Here is a 25,000-nt window from a genome sequence, read left to right on the forward strand (position 1 = left end):
AGTGATGTCATGATGACCCAGGTGGATCCCCTCATGCCCAATCCTGGTGGGGTGGGCCTGATGGGCCTGGGCACGTCCGTGGTGGGCGTGAGGTCCAAACCCAATCAGCTGCTGTTGGGTAAAGGGCTGGAGTCGAACACGGTCGCCCCCATGGCGCTGCAGGCTCAGATGCAGCAGCAGCAGCAGCAGCAGCAGCAGCAGCATCACCTCCACCACCAGCAGCAGCAGCAGCAGCTGCACCAGCAACAGCCACAACAGCAACACCAGCATCACTCTCAGATGGGGTTGGGGATGATCCTCTCAGGTATGTCTCAGGACCCATCTCAGCTCTCTGCTCTCAAAGCCCAGCATGCCACAGTGCCAGCTGTGGGCTCTCACCACGGAGGGCCCATCGCCTCAGCCAATCCTGGCCTGAGTCTGCAGGGCGTGAGTCAGTTCGGAGCTCCGTCCTACTTCCAGACTGGTCAGGACCGACTGCCCACAGACTTGGACATAGACATGTTCACCGAAAACCTGGATTGTGACGTGGACTACATCATCAACAGTGACCTCATGGACGGAGATGGACTTGACTTTGACAACTTTGACCCCATACTGCCTGGAGGCCAAGGCTACGCTGGCCCAGCCACCACACAGGGCTCCGCTCACAGCTGGGTGCCCAGCTAATTTGTCATCTGACCACACAAAGTCAGCCAGGTACGCCGATCGCTCCCAGGTTCTTTCATCACACAAAGACACTCAAGCTGTTAGGGTGCAACTAACATCATTATTGAGTAATCTGTGTTGAAGTTTTTTCTATTTTATTCTATAAAATTAAAAAAAAATGATAATAAATGCACATCACAAGCTTTTCAGATCCCAAGGTGACACCTTCAAATGTATTGTATTCCAGCAAATCCTCACATTTGAGAAGCTGGGACGAGAAAATGTGTGGTATTTTGGCTTGTTAACAACTGAAGTGATTGAGGGCTGAAAGTCTACTAATGGATTAGTTGACTGACAGATTACAATTCAAATGTTAGGATTTGCTTCTTGTCTCTGCTGTATATATTTGTAAATTGAATATATTTAGGTTTTGCTCAGACGAAACAAGCATTTTTCACTATTTTCTGACATTTTTTAGACCAAACAATTAATCGATTAGTCAAGCGATTGATACTGAAAAAAATCATTAGTTATAGCCTTAACGCGATTGTCAAAATTATTGCTGATTAATTTTCTGCTGATTGACTTAATAGTCAGTTCTACAAACCAGGCACAGCACTACACATGGCCTTCATTTACAGATGTTAATAAACAGAGTTGAGTTGATGAATGATTTCAAGTACATAATTTAGATAATCTGGATTTATGAGCCAATCAGCAACATTATGAATGACCTTTTTTATCATCATGTCTTGCAGGAACCGATCTCCAATCAAGATCACCTCATAAATTGACAAAACGACCGGTGCATTCCTCCTCCCTGCTGGCTGAAGATTTTTTTCAAACACAACGCTTCTCTTGGACTTTAAAGGCAAAACCAGACCTCACCCATGTCATGTGCCAAGACATGTGGAGGACAGGGAGGAGATCCAGGCTACTATGCACAATTTCTTTCTCACGACACTTGCAACGATTTGGCTGCTAGCATTTTTTGTTGTTGTTGTTGTTGTTCTTTTAATCCGAACTGATGATTTTTAAAGACGTGTGACATAATGTTTTGAGTGGAAAGACAAATCATTAACTCCCCGTGTGCGAGGAGTATGTATTTTGTTGTTACACCAGAATAGCTTTAGGGTGGACCGGTACTTGATGGCTTTGGGATTGAAGACTCAGTGGGACTCAGTGCGTTGTTTTTTTGGGGAGAAATGGCCAGTTTTCCCATTGACACTTGCCTAGCACGAATAGCCAGACCAAATGCTGTTTGAAAGCCTGAATAATGTGCGCCAACTCTGCTGCACCTGGAAAAGAGTTTTATCGCAGGAGTCGGTGGAAGGATCATGCCTGTGTTGTGAACAGGTGGAAGATAAAGACTGGATGACTGGAGGTAAAAAATGTTAGATTCAACATTGGCTACACATCTCGCCCAATTGTGTACCTGGACTGCGATCACATGTACGATTCAGATTTCTCACTTGGTGCACGATGGTGCATTTTTTGTTCTCTATTGAAATTTGGTGATTCAACAGTTAAGAGGGTTATGTACTTGCAGTTTGGCATTTTTGGTGTTACAGTAGATGTCAGAGGGTGTTTTCTTTTTGTTTTTTTTAAATCCCTGATGTGCAGTTAAACTAACAAAATGAAGAAATGTGATTTGTGAATTTATACACGGGGCATTCAAGAGTAAATTTATTTGCCAACAGGTGATTGGTTGGCCAAGTATTATATTGTCTCAGACAGCAGGTCTCCCCCACTGTCTAATGCTCTACCTGATTCTTTTTTTCCCCATCGAGCCTGTGCATTTTCAAAGCACTTAGGTTTCCTGCAACACAGGGACCCCAAACTATGAGAATACATCCACATTAGGTTATACCATTTCATTAAAAGAGAGTTTAAATCCTGTAAAAAAAAAAAAACACATTTAATGTACACGTTGCACATGTAGATGACGAGACGCTATGCAGATATATCAGGAAAAACTAAATGAAATCTTGAAGGAAATTAGAAAAATCACTTCTTGAAGGGTTTTGCTGTTTGACGTTTTCCTGATATTTTGTTGGGTTGGGTGGGTGCTTCATGAATATCCTCACACTTTAATTAATTCAGTTTAAGCAATTATTTCACTGTGTGAGAAGTACAAAAAAGAATATATTTGATTATAGTTTTAATATACAATTTAGAGGTAATAAATGTGATATTAATACATATGAATATATTACTAATGACAAGTGTTTTTTTTTTGTTTTTGTTTTTTTACATTGGAAGAAGCATTTTCAGATCATTTTTAATGGTAATTTTCTATACTTTTATTTTTGTAACAGATGAGCTGCATGTAGATTTTTTTACATAACCAAAGGAACACTAATATTTGCAATCGCATGGCATTTAGGGAGCGCTTGGGCCTGACACAGTATCTCGGTGTACATAAGCTTTTGCAAAAGATGCCTGTTAACATGAAATCTGACGCGTGAGGCAAAGTGCATCAATGCTTGACCATTTTAACTAAAATTCCCATTGATCTGCCTCATTACTGTCTGCATTAATTGTGAATCCAAGTAAAAAAGCAAACAAAAACAAATGTGCGCTGAGATGTGGCATGATAACCTTTTTTCGTCCCACTTTTCTAACATGCTGCCGAATTGTCATCTCATAAGGAGACTAATACAACCGTTACCTCTCAGGGCTGCTCGGGAGTAAAAACTAAAAACAACAGGAAAACGATTCTGCACGGACGTCGTCAGATCACGTGACAATAGCAAAAAAAAAAACAATATTTATTTTACAGATTTCTCAGTTACTCCAGAGTGGAAACGCAACACGCCGCATCTTCTGATTTGTTTTCCTGGAGACTTTTTTGTCGAATTCATCCCAAATTTAACTTCCCTTCTTAGAGAAATGTCTCCAACTCTCCAGCCATGTATATCAGCACTAGCATCTCCCTTGGGTTTGTTTGTTTTTTTTGACTGCCAATATTTAAAACACTATATAGCATGACATTGCTCTGTAGCAAGATGGACTTTTTTGTCATCCCCCCCACCCTCCCCCTAATAATTTGTGTTTTGTGTTTGTTTTTAATGACTTTATTCATAACCGTCAACGTATTTGTGATCAGGAATAACATCCCTGCAGTTTAAACTCTTAGTATTCATCATTTCACTGTAGCTGTGTTAGCCTCCGAATTGTATAAAGCACTCTTTTTTCTTTCTCTTTTTAAATGGTGCTAGTTGTCATTTGTGAGGTATCCTGGAGTACGCCATGTTGCAGTGGGTGCATATCAGGGCCTTTTGAATTTTCTGTATACAGCACAAGGATCTTGATTTGGTGTTTATCAATGAACAGTCCTTCCCCCTCTTTGTTTTCATATATATCTATAGATGACCTCCCCATACTGGTCATTTAAAAATAGCTCTGGAAACAGAAGACCAGCTCGTTCAAACTGCATGATTTTCTTATTATTTTAAATCATAACATTAGTTATTTTAGAAAGTTGTATATGCAACAAATCCCCCACGTTTTTCTGAACTAATGTCCAGGTGTTGGAAACAGTTGATAGGACGGACTGCAGCATGTAAAAGGAGGGGTGTTTGGTTTGTCAGAATATGCTGCACCAAGTTTTGATGTCTAGTTTACTGTTGCCTCCTAAAAAAAAAAAGGGGGCAGGTGTGGTGTTATTACTTCTGTTGTATCTCCCCTTTCTATGTAATCATAACTATCTTCATATTTTGTTCTTCAGTTTTCTTTAACTAGCAGTTAGTCCCTGTATGTTTTGTTTTGAAATTTAAAATTGCCCCATTTGATACAGCATTTTTAGTATTCAGAAAGGGTGGGTTTTTTTATTTCCATAGGGGAGGGTGGGGTGGAAAGGTTATAAGTTGTGCATACAATTATGTTTATGATTTTTGATGTTGATAGTTTTTCTTCCTTCGCCCCCCTTTCAGTTTTTTTTCTTTACACATTGTAAAGTCAGCCAGAAATGACAAACAGTTCTGAACAGCAGAAATAAATTCAATAAACTGTTTAACCCACTTTGTCTCACTCGTTGGTGCAAAGTTACTGACTTGAGACAGACAGAGTTTCTTTGAACAGACTGTGTTCACTACTGTAGGTCTGCCACCAGGGGCCACTGTTGTCCTTTTATACAGCTACTTGGAACCACAAATAACCAAACTACATATGGCAGCAGATATAAATGTACTGTACAATATAACAATAAAGAAATACAATAAAAGTGGAGTGATTTCCATTTGCTTTCAACTGCGTCTTCCTCAGCAGACAGAAAATATTCAGATTCAAACTGTCAAAGGACTGAGATGTGGTTGAAAGCTCTAGAAAATGCCAGTAAAAGGACTTTTCAGATTTTTTTTGTCAAATTAAACTATAAAAGTTTCCTTTCCACTGCATGCTCCATCAGGACTGCATTTGCAAGTAATTATTCCTCATGAGTGTGGCTGTGAAGAGATCCTTCCCTGACAAATCCAGTCCTCGTTCCGCGTATACCCAAGTAGCGAAATTAAATATCACACTTCAGCAGATTTAGTGATATTAAGACAGTATCTTCCAAAGTTTAGTCTTTTTAATGCAAAACTTTGTTTCCTTGGACAGCTTGCAAAGAACAAGGACTGTTTTTTGTCCCCCATACCTTACATTGAAATTCACATTACGGAGGGATCTCTACGAAAATGTAAAACTAGCCTTGGAGGCAAAGTTGCAATTTTAGGCCATATAATTAAACTTTTTAAAAATATAACACCCTGTGATAGATCAGCAAATCCAGTCAATTCCACAAGTGGGTTTTCATGTAGTCAAATATTTGAAAATGGCTGGACGGTTCAAAATAAGTCTAAAATGTGTTATCCTGACTTTCTGATTATAATATATAGTAAGGAAATGAACAAAAACATTGGTATGGCTCTTTAAGACATCCTGTAGATGAAAGAAAAACAGTAAACAGACATTATTTTCATAGAGCATCTTTATAGAAAACATTTCTTCACATTTTCAAAAAACTTTTTTTGTTTTTTTCCCCCCACTTGTTCTCTTTTTTTTAAGGTTGTTTTTCTTTTAAATAACGGTCCATTTTTTTATCTGCTCAAGTTGAACATTTTTTAACATCCATCTGTGTCAAAGGCTCTTGCTGAGTTGCTGGGGTTTGCAGAAGGTGTCTGATGCTGACCAACACCAAGAAAAAACAGTTCCCACATACTTGTTTCCCAGCTGCATCCAAAGCCCACATTCAGCCTCCCGTCGTCATATCCCTCCACTTCAGCAGCACTCCAGTTTTCCGCCTGAAGGCACCCGTGTTAACAGCGCTTTTGCGATATGCACTTGTTTCTTTTCTACATCCTGCGGTTACTAATGCCTAACTCAACTCTAAACAGTCTGTCACACCTCTACATCTACCCAGGCTGCAGCACAACAAGCAGGTCCTACACCCAGAAACTAAACAAAAAGTACTCTAGACTTTACAGAAACTGTAAAAATAAAAAGACAGCGTTTTAACAACTAGTTTGCACATTGTTCTCCTTTGCAAATTGTACCATGGATTTTGACTCGATAATCAGCTTTGATACAGGTCACAAAAAAAGGCTTTAACAGAAAGGTTTGAGCATAAATCTGAACTCAATCTAAACTCATGACCAGTGCAGATTTTTAATGACCTCTGGTCTGAAATTCAGAATCTGGTTTCTGAAACACGTCAGTACAAACCAACAAAATATTCACTGTAGGAAACAGCTCACTGACCTCTAGTTTAGTTATTAATGTTCTTATCTGGTGTAAATAGCATGTTTTGCAAACATCCTTGCCTTCAAAATCCTTCCAAGGATTCACTGAAACATCTTGGGAGTTACACCATTCAGAAAGCTGTTTGAGAACAAAAGCAAAGTCTGAGGACAAACAGTCTAAAAATCTTCGTTACACGTCGTACAGTGGAGAAGAAAGGCGTCAGACCCACACACAGTGCGTCTCAATGTCTACTAATGAGCTACCTTGCATTATAAATATATAAAGTTTAAAAAAGTGCTTATTAAAAGAAACTATAGTGATGTGATAATTTCCAGCAGTGTCACTGTTGTTTTTGTTCTTGACCAGCATTAACATGAAATGTTAGGGAGAGCTAAACTGTCGTCCTTCACGGTCCACTTAATGTCCTCCTCCAACACTGACAAAGATTGTCCAAAAAAACAAAAGGCCCTGGTCTCCCATTAACACAATCATTCAACTTGTACAAAAAGATGTGTGTGTGTGTGTGTGTGTGAGTGTGTGAGTGTGTGTGAGAGGGGGTGGGGGTGGGGGTGGGGGGGGGCATAGTTAATCCAAAAAGGAGACTGATCAAAATAAAAAGGATTGGCCACTGAAACACACTGCTACAACTAAGCAGTTTCTCACAGACAAGAGCTAGAACACAAAACAAACAGGTAAAAATTAAAACAACTCTTGTAAATTGCACATAACCTTTGAGAGCCGAGATGTTTGATAAGATGACGACAAGAGAATCTGCAGAAGGGGCGAGGAGTGGATGTGGCACACAATGGTATAAATACATTAACTCTGGGAAAAAGAATAGCACATTCATGAGGCACAGCTACACAACGACAGAGCTCTGTGTCCTTAAAAGTGCCGCTCTCGTCCCACTTTGCGGCCTGCTGTTGAGATTTCTTTATCCTCGTGTCTCTGGGTCTCTCTGTACCGGCGGAAAGTTTTAGCTTTGTGTCTCTCCGAGCACTTAGGCAATCATGTACTGAGTGATGGCTCTCAGAGCGTATAACAGCTCAGCCTGCAGCCGGGCCTCCATGATTAGTAAATTCACGTGTATCTAAAGGAGACAAAATAAAAATGATGTACTAAAAGAGGGTTGATGGTTAAACAATGGAAAGGTAAGAGTGACGGGCTTCTTTCTTACCCGTTCAGAAGTTTTAAGTGGAGCCCAACTCAGAGGACACACTGGAGTTTTGGTGGCATCAGGAAAACAGGCCACGGCCTTGATGTACAACTTCAAATCCCGCTCCAGCAGCTGGTTCACTTCTCCGTAATCATAATCGTCATACCTGTAACCACAAGCAAACATGTATTGATCTACTAAAAACAAAGAAACATAGTGCTCGAGTAAAAAGGGATGTTTTTATGGTTCATGTACATGCTTAAAATGGAGTGACATCTCACCGTATTCCTAACACACAGTGGATGTAGTTCCATATCGCCCTTCTCAGGTCGGGGCTGTGCAACGAGGGGAGGGTGGTCACACTCCTGAATCGGTCGTCCAAGAGGTGCCCGATGTCCGAATACAATCTGTTGACTAAGGAGAAGCCATGGTCCTCCCATGAGTAGTCCTGCGGGGAACACACATCTTCCAAGTCAGAGGTGCGAGGCTCTGATGTGCAGTTCATATTAGTCTCAAAAATTAACTCCTCAAATATTAAAAGAACAGCACTGGCTCCCAACCCTCCCCATGTGTCTACCATTTGTGACCAGTTCAACCAAAGAACTTTATTCATCTTCTGTGTTTTATTTGGATTATAGAAGTAAAATCACTTTAATGACTATAAACTACTGACCACCAGAAGAGAGCATGACATGTTTTTTCCTTAAAACAAACACCTAAGAGTTTTAAATATAACCCTGTTCTCACCATAATTTGTCATTTTCTCTTGAGGAACTCATTTGGGTTTGTGAGCCAAACTAATATGTTAAAATGTCAAAAACACTATTGATTAATCTGCTCTGCCTGACTGCAGACACCAAATTTAGATCTTAATTTGACTGCTGAAGACCTGAAAGTGCATTCAATCTGCTTCTGACTGTGATGTAGTTCGGAAGTGGGCCATTCAAACATTGTGTGATAAAGGGTTAAATAATACAAGTGTACTGACAGCACCATCTGCCTACTGAAATTCACAAACGTAACATCCTCACCTGAACTCTAAATACTTGAAAGTGGTCCTCCTCCCTACGAGCAAACTCCTGATAGCAAAAGTCAGGGTCTGTGATAAAACGCGTCGGGTCTGCAAAGCAAATCGTCTCCTCCTCTTCTTCCAAATCTAAAAAAGGGCACGATGAAAGCAAATGAGATGGAGAGACAGTGCGTCAATAAGTGTGACTGATGAGTGGTGATTGCACAAGTTTCACAGCATGTGACCCAAATGCACCCAGATAACTATCGTGAGTGGAAACATCTGAGCAGCATTTGTGTGTTTCTGCACATCATCTGCCAAGTAGGTTACCTGTCTGCTGGAGCGTTTGGGTCTGCAGCAGCAGACGCTCCTCTCTCTTCTCACGCTCCTCCTGGGACTTCTGAATCCTCTCCTTTAGACACACCATGTCACAACTGGAGTCCAGAGACTGTTGACGGAAACAACGGGAGAAATATTGATGAAGTATCTTACAGGAACAGACACAGCCTACTGCTACTGTGACGAGAAATAATCTGATCGGATCATCAGAAACTGAATGCATCTTCCACTTTTACCTCATGTTTACACAAATAGCTCAGTGATGCTAACTGAACCATTTATTTAACACTATGGTTTATATCTTTCGTGATAGAGATTGGGTATAATGTATCTACACATAGGGTGCAAAATTAGCACCAGCCACCTGCTGGTAAAATATGCAAATGGATGTTAGATTTACTTCTCTCACCAGCCAGAAAACAATGGTAATCTATTGAGTGGCTGGTACACTTTGAGCATTCACTAGCCATTGGCTGGTGGACAAAAACCCGCTGTCTAACAGGTGTCATCTATCCAGGCTAAAATTATCCTAAATGCTTAAATCCATCTCAAATGTTTACAAGAAATCCTACAAAGTATTATAGAGATTAGTCGATTAACTGACATTTGACATTTTTAAAAACTTTCTGGTTCCAGCTTCTCAAATTTAAGAGTTTGCTGTTGTATCTCGTATGTCAAGTATGTTTGAGTTTTTGACTGTTGGTCAGACAAAACGTGCAATGTGAAGACTGCACTTTGGATTATTTCTCACAATTCTCTTTTTATAGACTAAAAGATTAAATGTAAAAAATTGTTAGACAAATTAAGCTATAATGAACTGAATTGTTGGTTGCAGCTCTGTAATTATAAAAGTTTATCTTAAATGAAGAAAAAGAAATAGTATCACATGATGATTTCTACTTCGACAGTTTCTTAGCATTACAAATGTCTCAAAGGCAAGACAAGAGGACTGTATTTTGCTCTGCAATTCTGTTGACTTTAATTTGAACAAATTACAAATGTGATTTGTTACCCGTCGTCTTGTTATGTGTTCTGAGGGAGTGGCGAGTGTCTGAGGCACTTTGGTGTTTCCGTTGGCAGCATCAAAGGGGCAGAAGGTCGGCGGGGTACCGTTAGGAGATTTGGAAAGAGGGACTAAGTCTGAGTCTGTGTCGCATCCAAACACAAAGCTGCAGAGGGAGTGGCAGTGGGCCAGGATCACCACCGCCTGCACCAGCTCAGCCAGAGACCAGCACTGCTCGCCCGACTTCAGCAGCTTCTGGAGACAAGAGACACGAGCTCTGGGTCAGACGGGTCAAATGAACTATACATTATTTTAAGGCTCTCTTTATGCTTGTTTATCTGCATCCTGAGAGCTCTAAAGATATAAGTAATTCAATATTTCTGCAAGTGAAAATACATCATCATTTAATACTTTCTTGTAGTTTGTGTACATTGTTACGTGTGGTTTGTTTTCCTTTGCTGTACCTGGATATGTGAGCAGGCAGTAATCCAGGGTTGGTGGGCCAGCACCTTGTTGATATGGTCAAGGAGACGAAGGCGAGGGGGTGCCGCCTCCAAACCCTGCAACCACAGAGGGTCCCCGCCCACCCTCAGAAACTGGGCTGAGTGCAAGTACACCAGGTAGTTGCAATGATGTCGTGCTGCAGCCTGGAAGTCACAGAAAGAGAAGTTGAGCAGACAGATTTGGGGAAATGACAGATTCAAACATTAGAGCTTGTTATTCTTTCATTTTGAACAACATTAAGATGATCCCTGCAGAGTACAGGACACCGTCCCAATGTGTTGTTTAGCTACATGAACAGTAGGACGAACACTAGTAAGATCCTGGGTATGTACAAACACAGACAGCTTGGTCACTGACCATGATTGCTATGTAATGGCGGTATGGCAGCGGCAGGGGGCCGTCCATGTGCAGGATGTAGTGCTGTGTGCGCAGGAAGCTCTCCAAGTACTGAGGGTGCGAGGCCATCTGCTGGGACATGGGGTCCACACTCTCCCTGCTGACCAGAGCCTTCATGAACAGCAGCGACACGCGCTCGTTCTCACCGTTCACCATCGCCTACAGAAACCAGGACAGAGAGGAGGGAGAAGGTTGGTTTCTGACACAAGAAGCAAAAACAGTGAGGTGTTATTGCAGAGCAAGCTGCAGATATTTTTTCAGTGTGTTCATGTGTATGACGGTGAGGCAGCAGCCACTAGAGCTAAAAGCGCTGAGCTGAAAAGACTAACGATTTGTCAAGCAACAGAAATTTAACTGGCATAAATGTAAATAATCTATTAACAGTTGCAGTAATTTTTCAAGCAAAAATCACCAACATATGCCAGATCTAGCAGCTCGAATGTGATCTTTTGCCGTTTTTCTCTGTATGATATTACTGTAAATTAAATATCTTTAGAATGTTGGTTGGACAGAACAAGCAGCTTGAAGACGTCACACCAATGTCTGTAGGACTGTTCGAGAAAGTAATACGCAGATGAATTGATAAAGAAAATAGTTAGTTGCAGCACTAGCAGCCACTGACCTTGTCAAAATGCCCATTGATTAATGATTCAGGGCTGACGATCCTTTGGGGGAATTATTAGGACTCATTTCGTAGCCAGAAGAGGCTGGCTGACGATAAGGTTGGACTTCAGTGTCCACATCATGTGATGATAGGCTCAGGCTGTGCTTTGGACTGGAGTCATGTTCCACACATTAAATCAACTGAAGAATGGCAGACTTGAAAGAACAGCAGCCGTGATGCTGTGATACCGGCGCCACTGGCAAGTGAATGCATTCCCTGCATTATTCTTTCCACAAATAAAACGTCGTCGCTCAGCTGGGAGCTCGACGGGCACATAGACACCAGCTTGTGTTGGCTGAAGCAGAGCCAGATGCTTCATACAATTCCACTACATTATTATAAATATAGATGAAGCACTGTGGATTAACAGGTATCCACTTTTGTGAATTTAAAGTGGATGCAGTGAACAAAAACAATTAAACAGCCTGATACAAGGCAGATACTAAAAAAAAATGAAACACTGAAAAGGGGATTTATAGCAACCTCAAATGAAGGAACTAATGCGAAAGATCGACTCAGGAGGCCTTGAAGAGGGAAGATCCGCAGCAGCAAAGAAGTGGATGAGACCTAACACACAAACATTGGAGGGACTGGGCTGAGGAGCCCGAGGCCAAGAGAAACAGACCCATGTGGAGAAGGAAGCTGGCCTGCCCTCATTGGCACGGCCATTTATTACCTCGCTCGCCACCATACAATGGCCTCTAGGAAAGGGTGTTTGGGAGCTCAGCTTCGGGTGAGGACTTGGTAAAGCTTTCTGTGAAACCTGAGCGCACAACGCTGATCAGAGCCAAATGGTTCAGTGCAGTTTGAACTGTACGCCTGTTGGCAAAGACTTCTGCTTTTAACAGGACAAACTGCTGTCTAAGATTATTACTGTCCTGTCAAATCACAGACACCTCAATGTGTGTCTCAGATAGTCAGATCGAAGGGCGAGTAGTGGCCTTGTCACTTAATTTTAGCCCTGTACAGCTCTTTGGCATTCAGCACCATGTTTCTCTGGCTGGTAGCTCCATGTGGTATTTCACTTCTCCCTGTAGTGGATCAGGGTTTCCTTCTGATCCTGCAAGAAGCGCCACCTCTTGACCTATATAGAGTCCACGCTCAGGTCTTAAAGGATGTTAACATACTACGCATTAAACAAATCATTCTCAATCTGATGTTAATATTTTGCTAATATAACAGTTTTTGTCTCGTTGCTGCAGTACCTGACAATCAAAAACAGGAGCACATTAAAACAAGTATCTCTCTGCAAACACAACAGGCTACTGATTAATATGCTGAGCTGCAGAATCTAGGTTACTGCACTTGGTCAGTGAAAGGAATAAGCATTTCAGAAACCTACGCCATAAAGAAAACATTCTTTTGAGTGTGACTTGTCAAGGACTTATCATGTAGGGAGACCACACAGCATCGTTTTTTCCGGTCTGTCACTGAAGAATGAGCTAGGATTGCAACATTAACCGATTACACTGCCATTAGATTATGAATGATCCACATGAAACTGTTTGTATTACAAACCAAAGAGCAGTTTTCAAACACTTGATGAAACAGGCATCAATATTTGAAAGTAAAAAAAAAAAAAAATAAAATCTGATAAGATATACTGAGTGGGCATTCACTTTTTTGACATAAGCACTTTTGATATAGATCCTTAAATATGGTTATTGAAGAATTTTACAGTTAAAAAATTTGTTCAAGGAAAAATTACTATATTTAAGGCAAGATTGTTTGGCATGGTAATAAAGCAACTTCGTGTTACTGATCAGCCAACATACCGTATGTGGCAATAATATATCAGCTGGCCCCTGTTTTATACAGTCTATGGCCGGCCCATGTATCTGGCTGGCTGGCTGGCTGGCAGTATTAACACGCTTTTTTTGTATGCAATTCAAAATGTAATGAATGAATGAATGATAAACTTAATTGGCTTTAAGATTTCAGACTCTTTCCAAAATTTCAACAACAAATGGAAAACATTTGAGACTGAAATAGTTTATTATAAAAAGCTACTAGCTAAAGACTACTTCTGTCATTTATTTAGTCTTTAGACACTGTCAAATCTACAGCCATGACAAGAACAGTAAAATCAGTGGCAACACTTACTCTGAGGAGATTTGGCATCATAAGTGTCACAGAAAGAGGACATTGGCCTTTTTTGTAATCTCATAAACATGTCTGGACAAACAGAAAAAGTCAAATTGAAACAGGAACTACAGTTGACGTGAGCAGCTGCACAGCAGGAAATGACACATCCTACAGTTTTAACGGAGACTGCTGACGCCGTAACACAAAAGTAAAACTCGGCTAAATCTACAGTTCAAGACAATATACAGTATGTTTATTATGATGTTTAATGTACATTTCAGAAAATTCCATCTTAAATTACAAGAGGGATGTCTTTTGTCCTGGTTCCCAGACTGAGCAAGTACAGCAATTTATGTGTCACATCCCACATAAGTGATACTTGTGATTAATAGGGGGGAGAAGGTTTAGACAGGCATCTTTTGTCAAAGCTGTGTCCAGACACCCATCAACTCCGCTTCATGGTATTGACTGAAAACCAGCCTTTAAGGCGATACGCTCCTTATTGTTCACCCACATAAAAAAGCACCCGCACAAAAAAAAAAAAAAAAAAAAAAAGACAATCGCGTGTGGGTGGATATATAAAGCAAAAGGAACAAATCATCATTTAGTCCACAAAACATTTTTTTGGTTTCAGATAGCTGCTTTTCTTCCTAGTCAAAAACAAGCTTGAGGGTGACAAAAGCGAGACACCAATATTGATATTAGAGTGCTGCTGTATTCAAATCACAAGATGAATTCAAACGTGTGGCCTGGCTGCAAATGACAGAGAAATAAACAACACATAGAAAGAAGGCCTGTTGTGGGCAAAAAAATTCAAAAAGGTGCAGATCATTTTACATTCAAAAGAAAATACTCAAAACTTCCCTTCACAACACAGGAGAGGTGATTTGTTTATTGATCAGCAAGGAGCAAGAGGCAGGGATGAAATGAAAAACAGGGGTGACGTCACTGAGGGGAGGAAAGGTAAATGGAGACAAAGACAGGCTTTGATAGCAGGCTGACAAACAAAACAGCAGCGCTGTACAGGCAGGAATATGAAGGAGGGCTAAGAACACAGAAGTGAAGAAATAGTGCCAGCAGTCTTCCAAGGGTAAATGTGTCAGCTTGAGACGTGCATGGGCGCATGTAGTACGTAGTGTGTCTGTATGCATGCATGTGGTGGGCTGCAGTAGGGGGGCTTGACAGATACAGGAGAAGGACATTCAATCTGCATTCCGACTGAGCCTGGAGGGGGTCTGTCCTGATCATGTGCCTAAGTCCCAATGGCTTTGATTACCCCCCTCGACATCACCGGAAATACAAGCAGCCGGGGACGATTTTTGGCTCTGCAACCTGAACTCAGGGAGTAGCGCAAAACATTCCAGCTGCAGCCCAAAGATGTTTGGAGAGGGGAGGGAGAAGGAGCTGCTGGGTAGAACAGCACATACAACACAACTAAGACAAACAAAACACTGCTGCAGGATGAAAAAAAAAGAAAGAAGACATAGCAGAGCCAACATACAGCAGATGAGTGACTGGAGCTGTCAGAAAACATGGCAGGCAGGTAAAGCAATAGTAGACGCATTTACAAAAGACTCAATAACAGGGTTACTCATTACTTGTCCCATCCACCAACAAGCCAGGGTCGTGTGGATTCTCATATCAAAGTCAGGTGTTTAAATTTGGTGGTGCTTAAATGCATGCCAAATGTTTATACGAACAGATTTGGGGTGTAAGTGCTTTATGCAGTTGCAAACTCACAGGGTTATTTTTCTTTGCAGCAGCACTGGTCTCAATACAAACACTGATTGTTTGTCCACAGTTACAGACAATGTAGTCAAATGGCATGTAAAGAAAACTGCCAGCTGAATGACACTAAAGATAAACAGCAAACTCGTGATAAGCAACTCAAATAGGAGATGAAACCAGAGTAGAGTTTTTTTTGAATCCCTAGCTGCTCACATTCCTCCCTGTTTTGTTCCATTTCTGGACGCTAAACTGCAGCAAACATGTCTTTTTTGGACCGCACTTGAGACAGCGCCCCCTTTCTGTTACAAAACGGAAAAACAGCGACGGAGGAGAAAAACAACTTTGATTGGCAGTCCACTTCAGCCACCGAAAAACAGCACAATAAAAGTCTCAAACATTTAGAGGAACGACAAGCAACCAAAAACGGAGCAGCTCCCGCTGGATTAAAGGCATTTACTATTTATTCCTTTATATCATATTTATGATCAATAAATGGCACTGCAATACTTCACAGCCACTGACAGACACTTTTCTCCCAAATCCTCAGATGATGTCATCGTCACTTACAGCTTTCTTCTTAATGCAACGCTCACAACCGTTAAACGTTGGTTAATGTTAGTATCTCACTAAATATGTGTGAAAGCTAAATATAACCAAAAAATATATATATATAAAGAAAGTACATAAAACATCCCTGGTGAACCAACAAAGGCAAGGCGTTACATTGTTTAGCATACACACAGAATTGACAGCAGAAGGCCAATTTTGGTTGAAACTGTTCATATTTAATATAACATTAAATTCACTAACGTTAGCTTCTTTTTTTAAACGACGAAATGTTGCGTGCTTTGTGTGACACTTAAACGACTGGAGATAGAAACTACCAAATGTTTCTTGATAGTCAAGAGATGGGACAGTTCTTGGCCCTGAATTAAATCACGAAATCGTATTTTATCGACATTTTCTGTTGTGATTTAACTGTTAAGATTGCATGTTAGCTCGCTAAACCGTTAGTTAGCAGAGATAGCTAGCTAGCTGGGTCATAAGTTTGGTACGGCTATTTTCGCTCGCTAGCTAAGTGGTTATAACGTTACTGCCTGCTGTTAAAAAGTTTACATATTGAAAGAACTGTTAAGTGTGACATTTAATCTTACAGGTTGACTGTTAGCTGCCAAAACAGGTCATTTAAAGCTAAAAAAAGCCAGAGCATGAGTTGGTTAAGAGACTGGCTTTTTCTATATGAAATAATTCCTTCGACAAATGAATGAACTCGCTGCCAAGTTAGCCGCTAGCTTTAAATGTGTTACAACTAACTTAGCCTAACTATTTTCAACTATTCGTCTATTGTCCGCTTTAACCTACCTGTTTGTGGGCTCGTTGGCACTGGGTTCTTAGGGGGTACTCCATTTTATTCGTACAGATGATCATTTTCCAAAAAAGGTATGCTACTGCATGGATGCGGCTCTGTCTTTTCTTGGTGCTTTCCAAGGCAGCTAACAAAGGCAAGCAGCCTGTCGCTGGCAGCAGTCAGCCCGTCGGTCTGTAGCTGAACACTGGACTGAGAGAAAACCTTCCCAGAGCCGAGCTGACAGCTCCAGTAACAGTGTGTCCAATGAAAGCACAGGGGGCGGAGCCGGCTGGCGGAAGGTTATATCCAAATGCTAATGAACATCTGCAAACAACAGCGCTGCGAGGCAAGAACAGGCCAAGGCAGACAGGGTCGGACAACCAACTTCTTTCCCATTCCTGGGGCGGGACGAAGCAGCGTTTTGTTCATGTGTACGCCCTGCTTTATGCTAGATGCGCTGTTTTAGCTACGGGGTACACACTTGAGTTAGGAAAGTGTTGGTTGAGTCAAACCCAGAAAACCCTAAAACCTGCAGCCTGTATTACAAAAAAGTCAATTTCCAGGTATTGCATTGTAAAGTAATCCAGATAATTGTGTAATCCTATTTGTTAAGTCAGAACCAGGTTTGTGACAAAAAAAACAACAACTTTATTTAAGGTCTACATACAAATAAAACTTGTGGAAAACCTTCCAAGAAGAATGGAGGATGTTGAAGCAGCTTAATTTTGGAGTGAGATAATGATGTTTTTAGGTGTCAACATACTTTTGGCCATATTGTGTCCCATTAAAAACCCTGTTAGAAAACATCACACATCCTATTGAAGCCAAAGCAGTAGCGCAACTGAAGTGTGGATGTATTGATATCTGACTTTTCAAAGCCTAAAGAGGTGATTCATTGGAGAGAGAAAAAAATAGATCTCATAGATGTGTATAATAAAATGTCTTATGCATCCAAGACTTAAGATAGTTAAAATATCAATCATCTTGCCATCATATATCAAGTCATTTAAACATCCCAATGGTAGACACCATGTATCACTCTTGCTTGTATCCTGATCTAAACTACACACAACCACAACAAGCATTGACACAGTCAAAGTCCTCTAAATTGTCTCTGACACAGTACCTCTTTCCATCATAAGTCCACAAGTGGCTGCTACATTCGGGCCTGTTTGATTGACCCTCTGCTTTGACCCAATTATTCTTGTATGGGACTTATTCAGTCCACTCTTGTCTGAGTGAATGGGACGTTTGTTCTATATCTGAAATCTTGGAATTGAATTGATTCAAATCAGGTTGTTTGTCCTCTCCGAGTGCAGGAATCACGACTTTCATATCAATTAGATGCATTAGGAGTCCTTTCTGTGTTTGTGTTCTGTCCTACTAACCCCATTGCTTAAAGATAATCAGATAAAAGCTCACGCTGTGAGCGTGACATACATTATATGTGCAATATAACTTCTTTGCTTTATTGAGAGACTATTTGAGGAAGTGTTTTACTCTCTTCAGTGGAAGATTTAGTTTTGTGAAAGTGGAAATGAAAACAGATCTGGAAAAATAAGTTCACAAAACACAAGAGATTATTTATTTCTGCTAATTATAGTCAGTAGGTTCTACAACAAGTCCACTGATATTTACTTTTTTTCCATTTTATACCATCAGTTCAAATTTAGATCTAATTTTTGGCCAGTCTGACACTGATAAATTTATTTGTAATGTAAATTAATATGCAGTTCGATATCCACTTATAAGGGAGACAAATCTAATGTTTGTCTAAAGTAAGGAGGTACAAGACTGCATGAAGGCAGATACATTTTAACTACATTAAGGAAAGGCTGCCTTGACATGATATAATAATCAATAATCAAACAATCATAATATATCAAATAGTGCAAGTATGAGTGGGGAAAACAAGTGACAGTAAATGTGTTATCAATCTCTATTAGATTAACATGCTGTTTCTACAAACATCATGTAAATCATACTGGAGTGGCAGGCAGAACCAGTTCAAATCAGTTAACTACAGTTTAATGGATTCAGGGGAAAACATGAAAAGGTGGTGACTTTGTCTAGAATATCTGCAGCAACAACACGTTCTCACTCCCAACTGGTCCAATACAGCCGCTTGGTGAGTGGCTCAGTCAGGGACTAAGCCTTGTTCTAGACGATATTCTAGGGCTTTTCCTTATTGATTAATCGTATAATCTACAATGCTAAAAAAAGGCGATCATAAAATTCCTGAAAGTCAAGGTGAAGTCTTCAAATTACGCCTTTCAGCAAGGGGGCAGGTCAAAACCAAAAGATACTCTATCTTACTGTCACATAAGACAAAGAAAAAAAAGGAAATCTTCACATCTATGTGAAACCAAAAGCCGGAACAAGACAGTCATATTAGCTTGAAAAATAAACGATTAATTATCAAAATAGCAGCAAAAATCCAAAGTCTAGGACTATGCTTAATACTTGACTAGGAAACTGAAATTAAATAAATTACAAAAGTGTTGTGATACAAATTCCAATGCTACCATTTCAGTAGCAGCAACACAGCATAATGGAATTTCAGTGAGGTATTTCTAAGTATTATTAAAATCCATGCGGTGTGTGGCACATGGTTTGACCCCTTACTCTGCTTTTTTTGTTGTTTCTTAAACGTTACTATTTCCTTAATTAAGCTGATGTGGTAGAACAGCTGCCTGGAGCAGAACCAGAAAATAAAGCATTTAACTTAAATGCTACATGTATTGCACTTCTCAGAAGTTGCTATTTTACATTTGACACAACACATTTGATTGAAGAGTAGACCTGACAAAAGTCTGTCTCAACCAGTTTTCTTATCACAGCGAATCGTCCTTTTCCAGAGAAATGCACCTAGAAACAAAGGGACTTTCCCGAGATGGAAATCTGCCAGCTTCTGGTTTATTCCTCTTGTAAAATAGTGACATAAGATTTGACACTATACCTCAAGGACTTCGGGAAATGAATACCCGCAGGATCATAAACAAACACCGGTGACTTGTTCTACCAGTCACATTAACAGGTTTTTTATTAGGTCAACGCATCTGGTTGGTGAATAAACTAAAGTTGCTGCCGAAATTTTCTGCCTCTCCAGTCTCTGTAGCAGAAAGTGGACAAACATGGCCTCTGAACAGATTTTAGTGTCACAGCAGGAAATGCAACAACAGCCAAACTAACCTACGTGCTGACTTTCACCCATCACTTCCTGTTAAACGAAGCCTCTTAAAGTGAAGAAACTGTAAATCAGCAGTGCAACATCAACACTCCTATATTGTAAAGTATGCACAAGTTTTGAATGGATTTTATACAAGCAACTTAAAAGCGGTCCCTCTGCACCAGCTGAACAAAACTGAAAAATGATCTGTGTCTTCAAAATCAAAAAAACATCTGACAGATTTTCATTTAATTTAACACAATTTGTACCTCTTCCCTGCAGATTAGATGATTTACAGCCCCTCATACAGTGATCACTGAAACAGATGGTGCTTCTTTTCTGCAGAGATGCAGGGACAGATCGAGGTAGGAAAAGGTAGTCACGGCATATAAAGAGGGATTCTGCTTAAAATATTAACATCATTTACTGGAACCACAGCAAATATTTTCTCTTAAAAATGGCGCTGAGTTGAAAAGCAATGATATTCAACCTGCAAGGTCATGGTTTTAAACAGTATCTCACCCCTGTGGGAAGAATTGGTACAACTTGCCTCTCTGTGATGCAGCAGATTTCTTTAGTTTCTTTGTAAATCAGCTCCGTTCACACCAAATGTATCTGCCTTTAAAATATGTCGAAATTAGCAGAAAGGTTAGATTATTCAGATTTCATTTCATAACATACACCTTCAGTGAAATATACAGTCCTTTATTTACATTTTATTTTGGTTTCATCCAGCAAGTGTTGGGCTAAGTCCCTTGGCCTTCAGTAAAATAACAGTCTATAGTTCTGGGAATGCATAAACATAGAAAGAAACAAAAGAATTAGAGCAACACAAGAACCCAAACAGACATCGATACCACATGCATTCACACACAAACAAAACAGTAGATTGTAAATCAATTATACATTCAAACGAACCAATACATATATTTTAAAATATTTAATCCTGTGTGAACAGTCTACTAATTGAGGGATTAATTCATAATCATCAAAATGTCCTGACAAGATAAACTATTTAGGAGCTGTTATTAGCAAAGGCTGTCACTTTCCCTTCATGCCACAAAGACTACAAGTGGTACATCTCCATAAAATGGATGCCATAACTTGTTTCGTCCAAAATCAGTTGTTCGCATTGAGCATGACTTTTCCACACGGTCTCTTTAGATTTACAAATCAGCAAGTAAATACATAAATTGACTGTTGAGGTCAGCTCACCCTAAATGCATTGGCTGTATAACAATTAAAGAATTACAAGTGAGATACAGGAAGGATGTGTCAAGAGCACAATCACCTACTTTGCACTGTGATCAAGATGGACATGGCTCTCAGGATTATCTAAGGTAAGAGCTTTAGGTCCTGACTTCCATCTGTGGTTTGACATCTACCCGGTTCTTTGTCTTTGCTGAACTGAACCATTGCAGCCTTTGTTCCATCTGAAGGTGCAGATATGCCTTGAACTCTCTGAACTGCAGTGTATTATTTGACAAAAAAAAAAAAAGAAATCTTTCGCTAGTATGACACCTTAAAAAAATAAATTAGAATTATTGTGCAAATAATTCAAAGCACACACAAGGATTTGACATAACATATATATTATTCTCGCATACAAAAATAGAAAACACTCAACAGTGTCAGTTGTGTACTATACAATTACAATCTAAGAACCAAGTATCATGATCTACTACATCATCAAACTTAGTTTAAACTAAGCAGTCCAGTAAAATTATCGCTTCAAGAAAGACCGAGAGCTTTGTCTAGAAAGTTTGCAAAAAGCTTCGGCTGTCCAGGCAAGAAGGGCTGGAGAACACAGAGATCCATAGTCCTCAGAGTTTCTGTCAGGGTGCTGAAAGATTTATCAAGGGGGTTGACAGCTTGTTACTTTTGTTTTGTTAAATAACCTCACATTAATAAAAATGCAACAGGCTTGTGAGAAACACATACCTGCACGTGCAGTACAACAAGTGGGAGTCCATGTGTAGCTGTCTGGCCAGCTCCAGCTGGTGGTTGTCCATCAGCTTGTCATTGACTACCACCAGCAGAGGCTTGCCTGCACCGAGCACCTCCAAGCAACTTCCTGCCCCTGAGGAGAAAAACAAGCTCTGTATTCATGACTAGCAGCCAGTCTGTGTTTTTGCAACTGCTGGTTTCTATTCCTGGAGGCGAACAACACTGTGACATAGAGATTCATACATACAGCTGAAAGAAGTGTATGTTGTTGTTTGTAGGTAGTTTAGCTCAAAATAAGTTTCATTTCAAAATTAAACCCAGAAGGAAAACAACAGCAAACATGGGACAGTGTGATATGATGTAACAAGTTTCAAGAAGTATTACATGCTTATGAAAATATTAAGCAATAATGTGAAGTGTTTGTAGTAAACTGGGTCAAACTGCAACATAAATATGATCCTTTAGTACATACTAGTCTCCTCCTCCTCCTCCTACTCAGGTAAGGTTAAACCTTATCAACAAACAAATACAGTTGTCAATGGCTTTCAGAATCAGCTTTACTGCATAAGTAGGTTTACACATACAAGACATTTGCTTTGGTGTTTTGGTGCTTAATAATAAACAAACACAGTAAGGCTGAAAAATGTAAGAAAGATAAAGATGAAGAAAGAACTGCAGGACAAGTAGTCATAAATATATATAAATATATAAAATTGACAATAAGATACTTTCATGTCATTATACAACCTTGTGTTGTATTATGATAAATAAACTACTCAGAGGGTTTGTGGCTGTAAATAAATAAGTAGGAATCAACCCTCCTATAGTGAAGAAGTGCCAGAGAACTGTACAACCTCTGTGGCTCGATATAATCCCAGCAGGGACTTCCACCTCTGAACAAAATGTCTGCCGGTCCAAGTAACACAACTGTCCTCCCTTCACCGTTAATGATTGTGATGACCACTGTTCAGCTTTTAAAATAACGTGACAATATTGTCTTGGTGAACTACAGAAAGACAGGATAACGCAAACCGCAGCTACGTTTACCAAACAGACAAAGGTCATTCACATTAATCATTTAATCTCATCCCTTGTCGTCTATCAAGCTATCGGTCTCACCAGACGTCTTAACACGTCAAACCAAACATCTTGAGCGTTGACAGATCCTAAGAAGTGTAGCCTATGATGCTGCTGCCCCCACCAGCTAGCAGAAGCTTTGTGCACTGTGGAGAAAAAAGGAGCAAACATACCCCAACTACAATCTAATTTTACGTTTACGCTGTTTACGGAGTTTTGAGCCAAAGACATTCAAAAGAGACAAGTCAGCTTTTTCTGTGCGAGTACAATGTTGTTGAATTTTTGCTTGAATATCCTCCTGTCTTAATAATTTGCTGTACGCCCCTTGATGTCCTTATGTTATACTGCTCTACTGTAGTAATAATCTGTTTTCTTAAATGTTTGCACACAGCTGACATACATGTATTTGCTTTGAATTCTACATAGTTATTAAAAGGAGCTTTAAGCAACATTCACCTCCTCTAAATGTCACGCTAGAGCACCAGCATCTCACACCCAAACAAACCTACACTACGGCCCACCAGACTCTATTGAGAAAAAAGCAGATCATCGTAAAACATACTTCATTCAAACTGGATAAAAACAATATAGAACTCAGCAAACCTTCTCTGTTTTTCTTTCCATTGTTCCAACAATCACCAACTCTGAAATAAATCCTTAATTCACCAAAATATTCTGGCTCTACACCTCAGCCACAAAACAGGCTGCAATGAATGCAACGTAATCCTTGGGGACAAATGAGCCCATCAAATTAGCTTATGTCCACTATAAGTGCAAGATGACAACATTATGGGAGTATCCCTAGAGATAAACCTTTTTTGTTAAACAGTAAGATCGATTTTATTTAACTACAATCAGCCGTTATAGCGCTCTTGTTCGCCACCAGACTCCACTGAAAAACAGCTGTTATATCGCTCTCCTCAAAGCCAACAAGAGCCTCACAGCGAGGGACTCACTTGCACGCGGCGGCCGGACGGGCTACCAAAACAAAGAGCAGAGAAGCTCGGATGACAACACACACAGAGGGGGTGTGACGTCATTCTCTGCTCAAGAGGCCATTACTTTCTTACATCTCTACATAGAGTAGTTGTTTGCTGCTATATTAATGTTCAAAATCCTTTAATGCCTAACAAAGACATTAACTGCCTGGGTGAGGCTTAATGTGAGGATTATTAATGTATTAAGGTGCATTATGTTTTTAGAAAATCAAATAAAATAGACAGTAGTTTGACTTCTGGAGGAGTATCAGTTGTGATATGTGATATAATAAAAAGAAGTGTACTCAAGGTTTTTGATATTTTACCAAGCGAGAAACTTCCGATCAGCGATCTGATGCGACCAGCAGGGGGCGACTCTTCTGGTTGCAAAAAGAACTCCGGTCCCATTAGAAATAAAGGCAAAATTCTCAGCTGATTTATTACCTCAGTAAACTCTTTCATAATGAGTTTATGGTCTCAATAGCTTGTTTCAAGTCTACTTCAAGACAACATGATGTTCATTTAGTGAATTATGGTCCCATTTAGAGGAGAATAGACCATAAAGCAGATGCACCTATCTAAGCAAGCTAGCTAGTCACATCCGGTACCGCTGGTTGCAAAAACTCAACATGGCGGCGCCCTATTGTCCAAGCTCGAGGCTTCAAAACGGCAGTCCACACACCAACGGGTGACATCACGATGACTACCGTAAAACTTTGAATAATAGCCCAGGCTTTTATTTGCTAAAATCACTGAATTGACCGTGCCTATATTTGGGACAGGCGTCCATATGGGACAGGCCTTTAATTCCTTTTGCACAAAACTGAAACTACTATGAAATAGAATAATAGTTGTATAAAAATGATCAAATAAGATCAAATACACGTCATTCATTTGATCTAGCTTTGACAGACGACTTTTGCGCTTTTATTTTTAAGTAACATCACGACAACAACACGGTGCAGGATGAGAGAAGTTAGTAGACAGAGAGCGATGGACTTCACATGACAGGATTCACAACTTGGATTAATTTTTATGAAAAGCTGTTTCGATTCTTTTGATGGGTGGACCCTTACAGACTAAAGGAATCTAAATAATCAAGGAATGACACATTCGGGCTTAACGAGCACTTCAAAGGTAACGGCAGTCATCACTTTTTTTCCTTTCCTCTCTTGTACCAGGCAGGTTACACCGGTAAATCTATAAGAATTAGACTTTGGGGCTTGTTGTTT

At 40.1% G+C, this 25,000-nt stretch overlaps 3 protein-coding genes across 3 annotated transcripts; 1 reads left to right on the forward strand and 2 right to left on the reverse strand.

Moving 5' to 3' along the window:
- Positions 1–7: 7 nt before the first annotated feature.
- On the forward strand, positions 8–4,875 carry LOC119906506 (forkhead box protein O3-like). Its single transcript, XM_038723897.1, has 2 exons — positions 8–696; positions 1,404–4,875. Exon 1 carries the CDS (start codon positions 10–12, stop codon positions 664–666), a length of 657 nt encoding a protein of 218 aa, XP_038579825.1. The 5' UTR covers positions 8–9; the 3' UTR covers positions 667–696; positions 1,404–4,875.
- A 720-nt stretch (positions 4,876–5,595) lies between these two features.
- Positions 5,596–16,814, reverse strand: si:zfos-80g12.1 (sestrin-3). The gene is made up of 9 exons (XM_038723896.1): positions 16,613–16,814; positions 10,735–10,932; positions 10,338–10,520; positions 9,883–10,128; positions 8,862–8,979; positions 8,554–8,678; positions 7,804–7,970; positions 7,544–7,688; positions 5,596–7,456 (listed from the first exon to the last, which is right to left on the reverse strand). Exons 1-9 carry the CDS (start codon positions 16,676–16,678, stop codon positions 7,367–7,369), a joined length of 1,338 nt encoding a protein of 445 aa, XP_038579824.1. The 5' UTR covers positions 16,679–16,814; the 3' UTR covers positions 5,596–7,366.
- Positions 16,815–20,456: 3,642 nt separating this feature from the next.
- LOC119906507 (UDP-N-acetylglucosamine transferase subunit ALG13 homolog) lies at positions 20,457–21,847 on the reverse strand (the record flags this gene model as incomplete). The annotated part of the gene is given in 2 exon segments (XM_038723898.1): positions 20,457–21,610; positions 21,709–21,847. Coding segments are annotated over 2 exon segments (251 nt in total), but the record flags the coding sequence as incomplete, so codon positions are not given.
- Positions 21,848–25,000: the final 3,153 nt, after the last annotated feature.

The sequence above is a fragment of the Micropterus salmoides genome, unplaced genomic scaffold (genome assembly GCF_014851395.1).
Source record: "Micropterus salmoides isolate LMB-PRFRI ecotype aquatic unplaced genomic scaffold, ASM1485139v1 Ms_hic_scaffold_1647, whole genome shotgun sequence".
Lineage (NCBI taxonomy): Eukaryota > Metazoa > Chordata > Actinopteri > Centrarchiformes > Centrarchidae > Micropterus > Micropterus salmoides.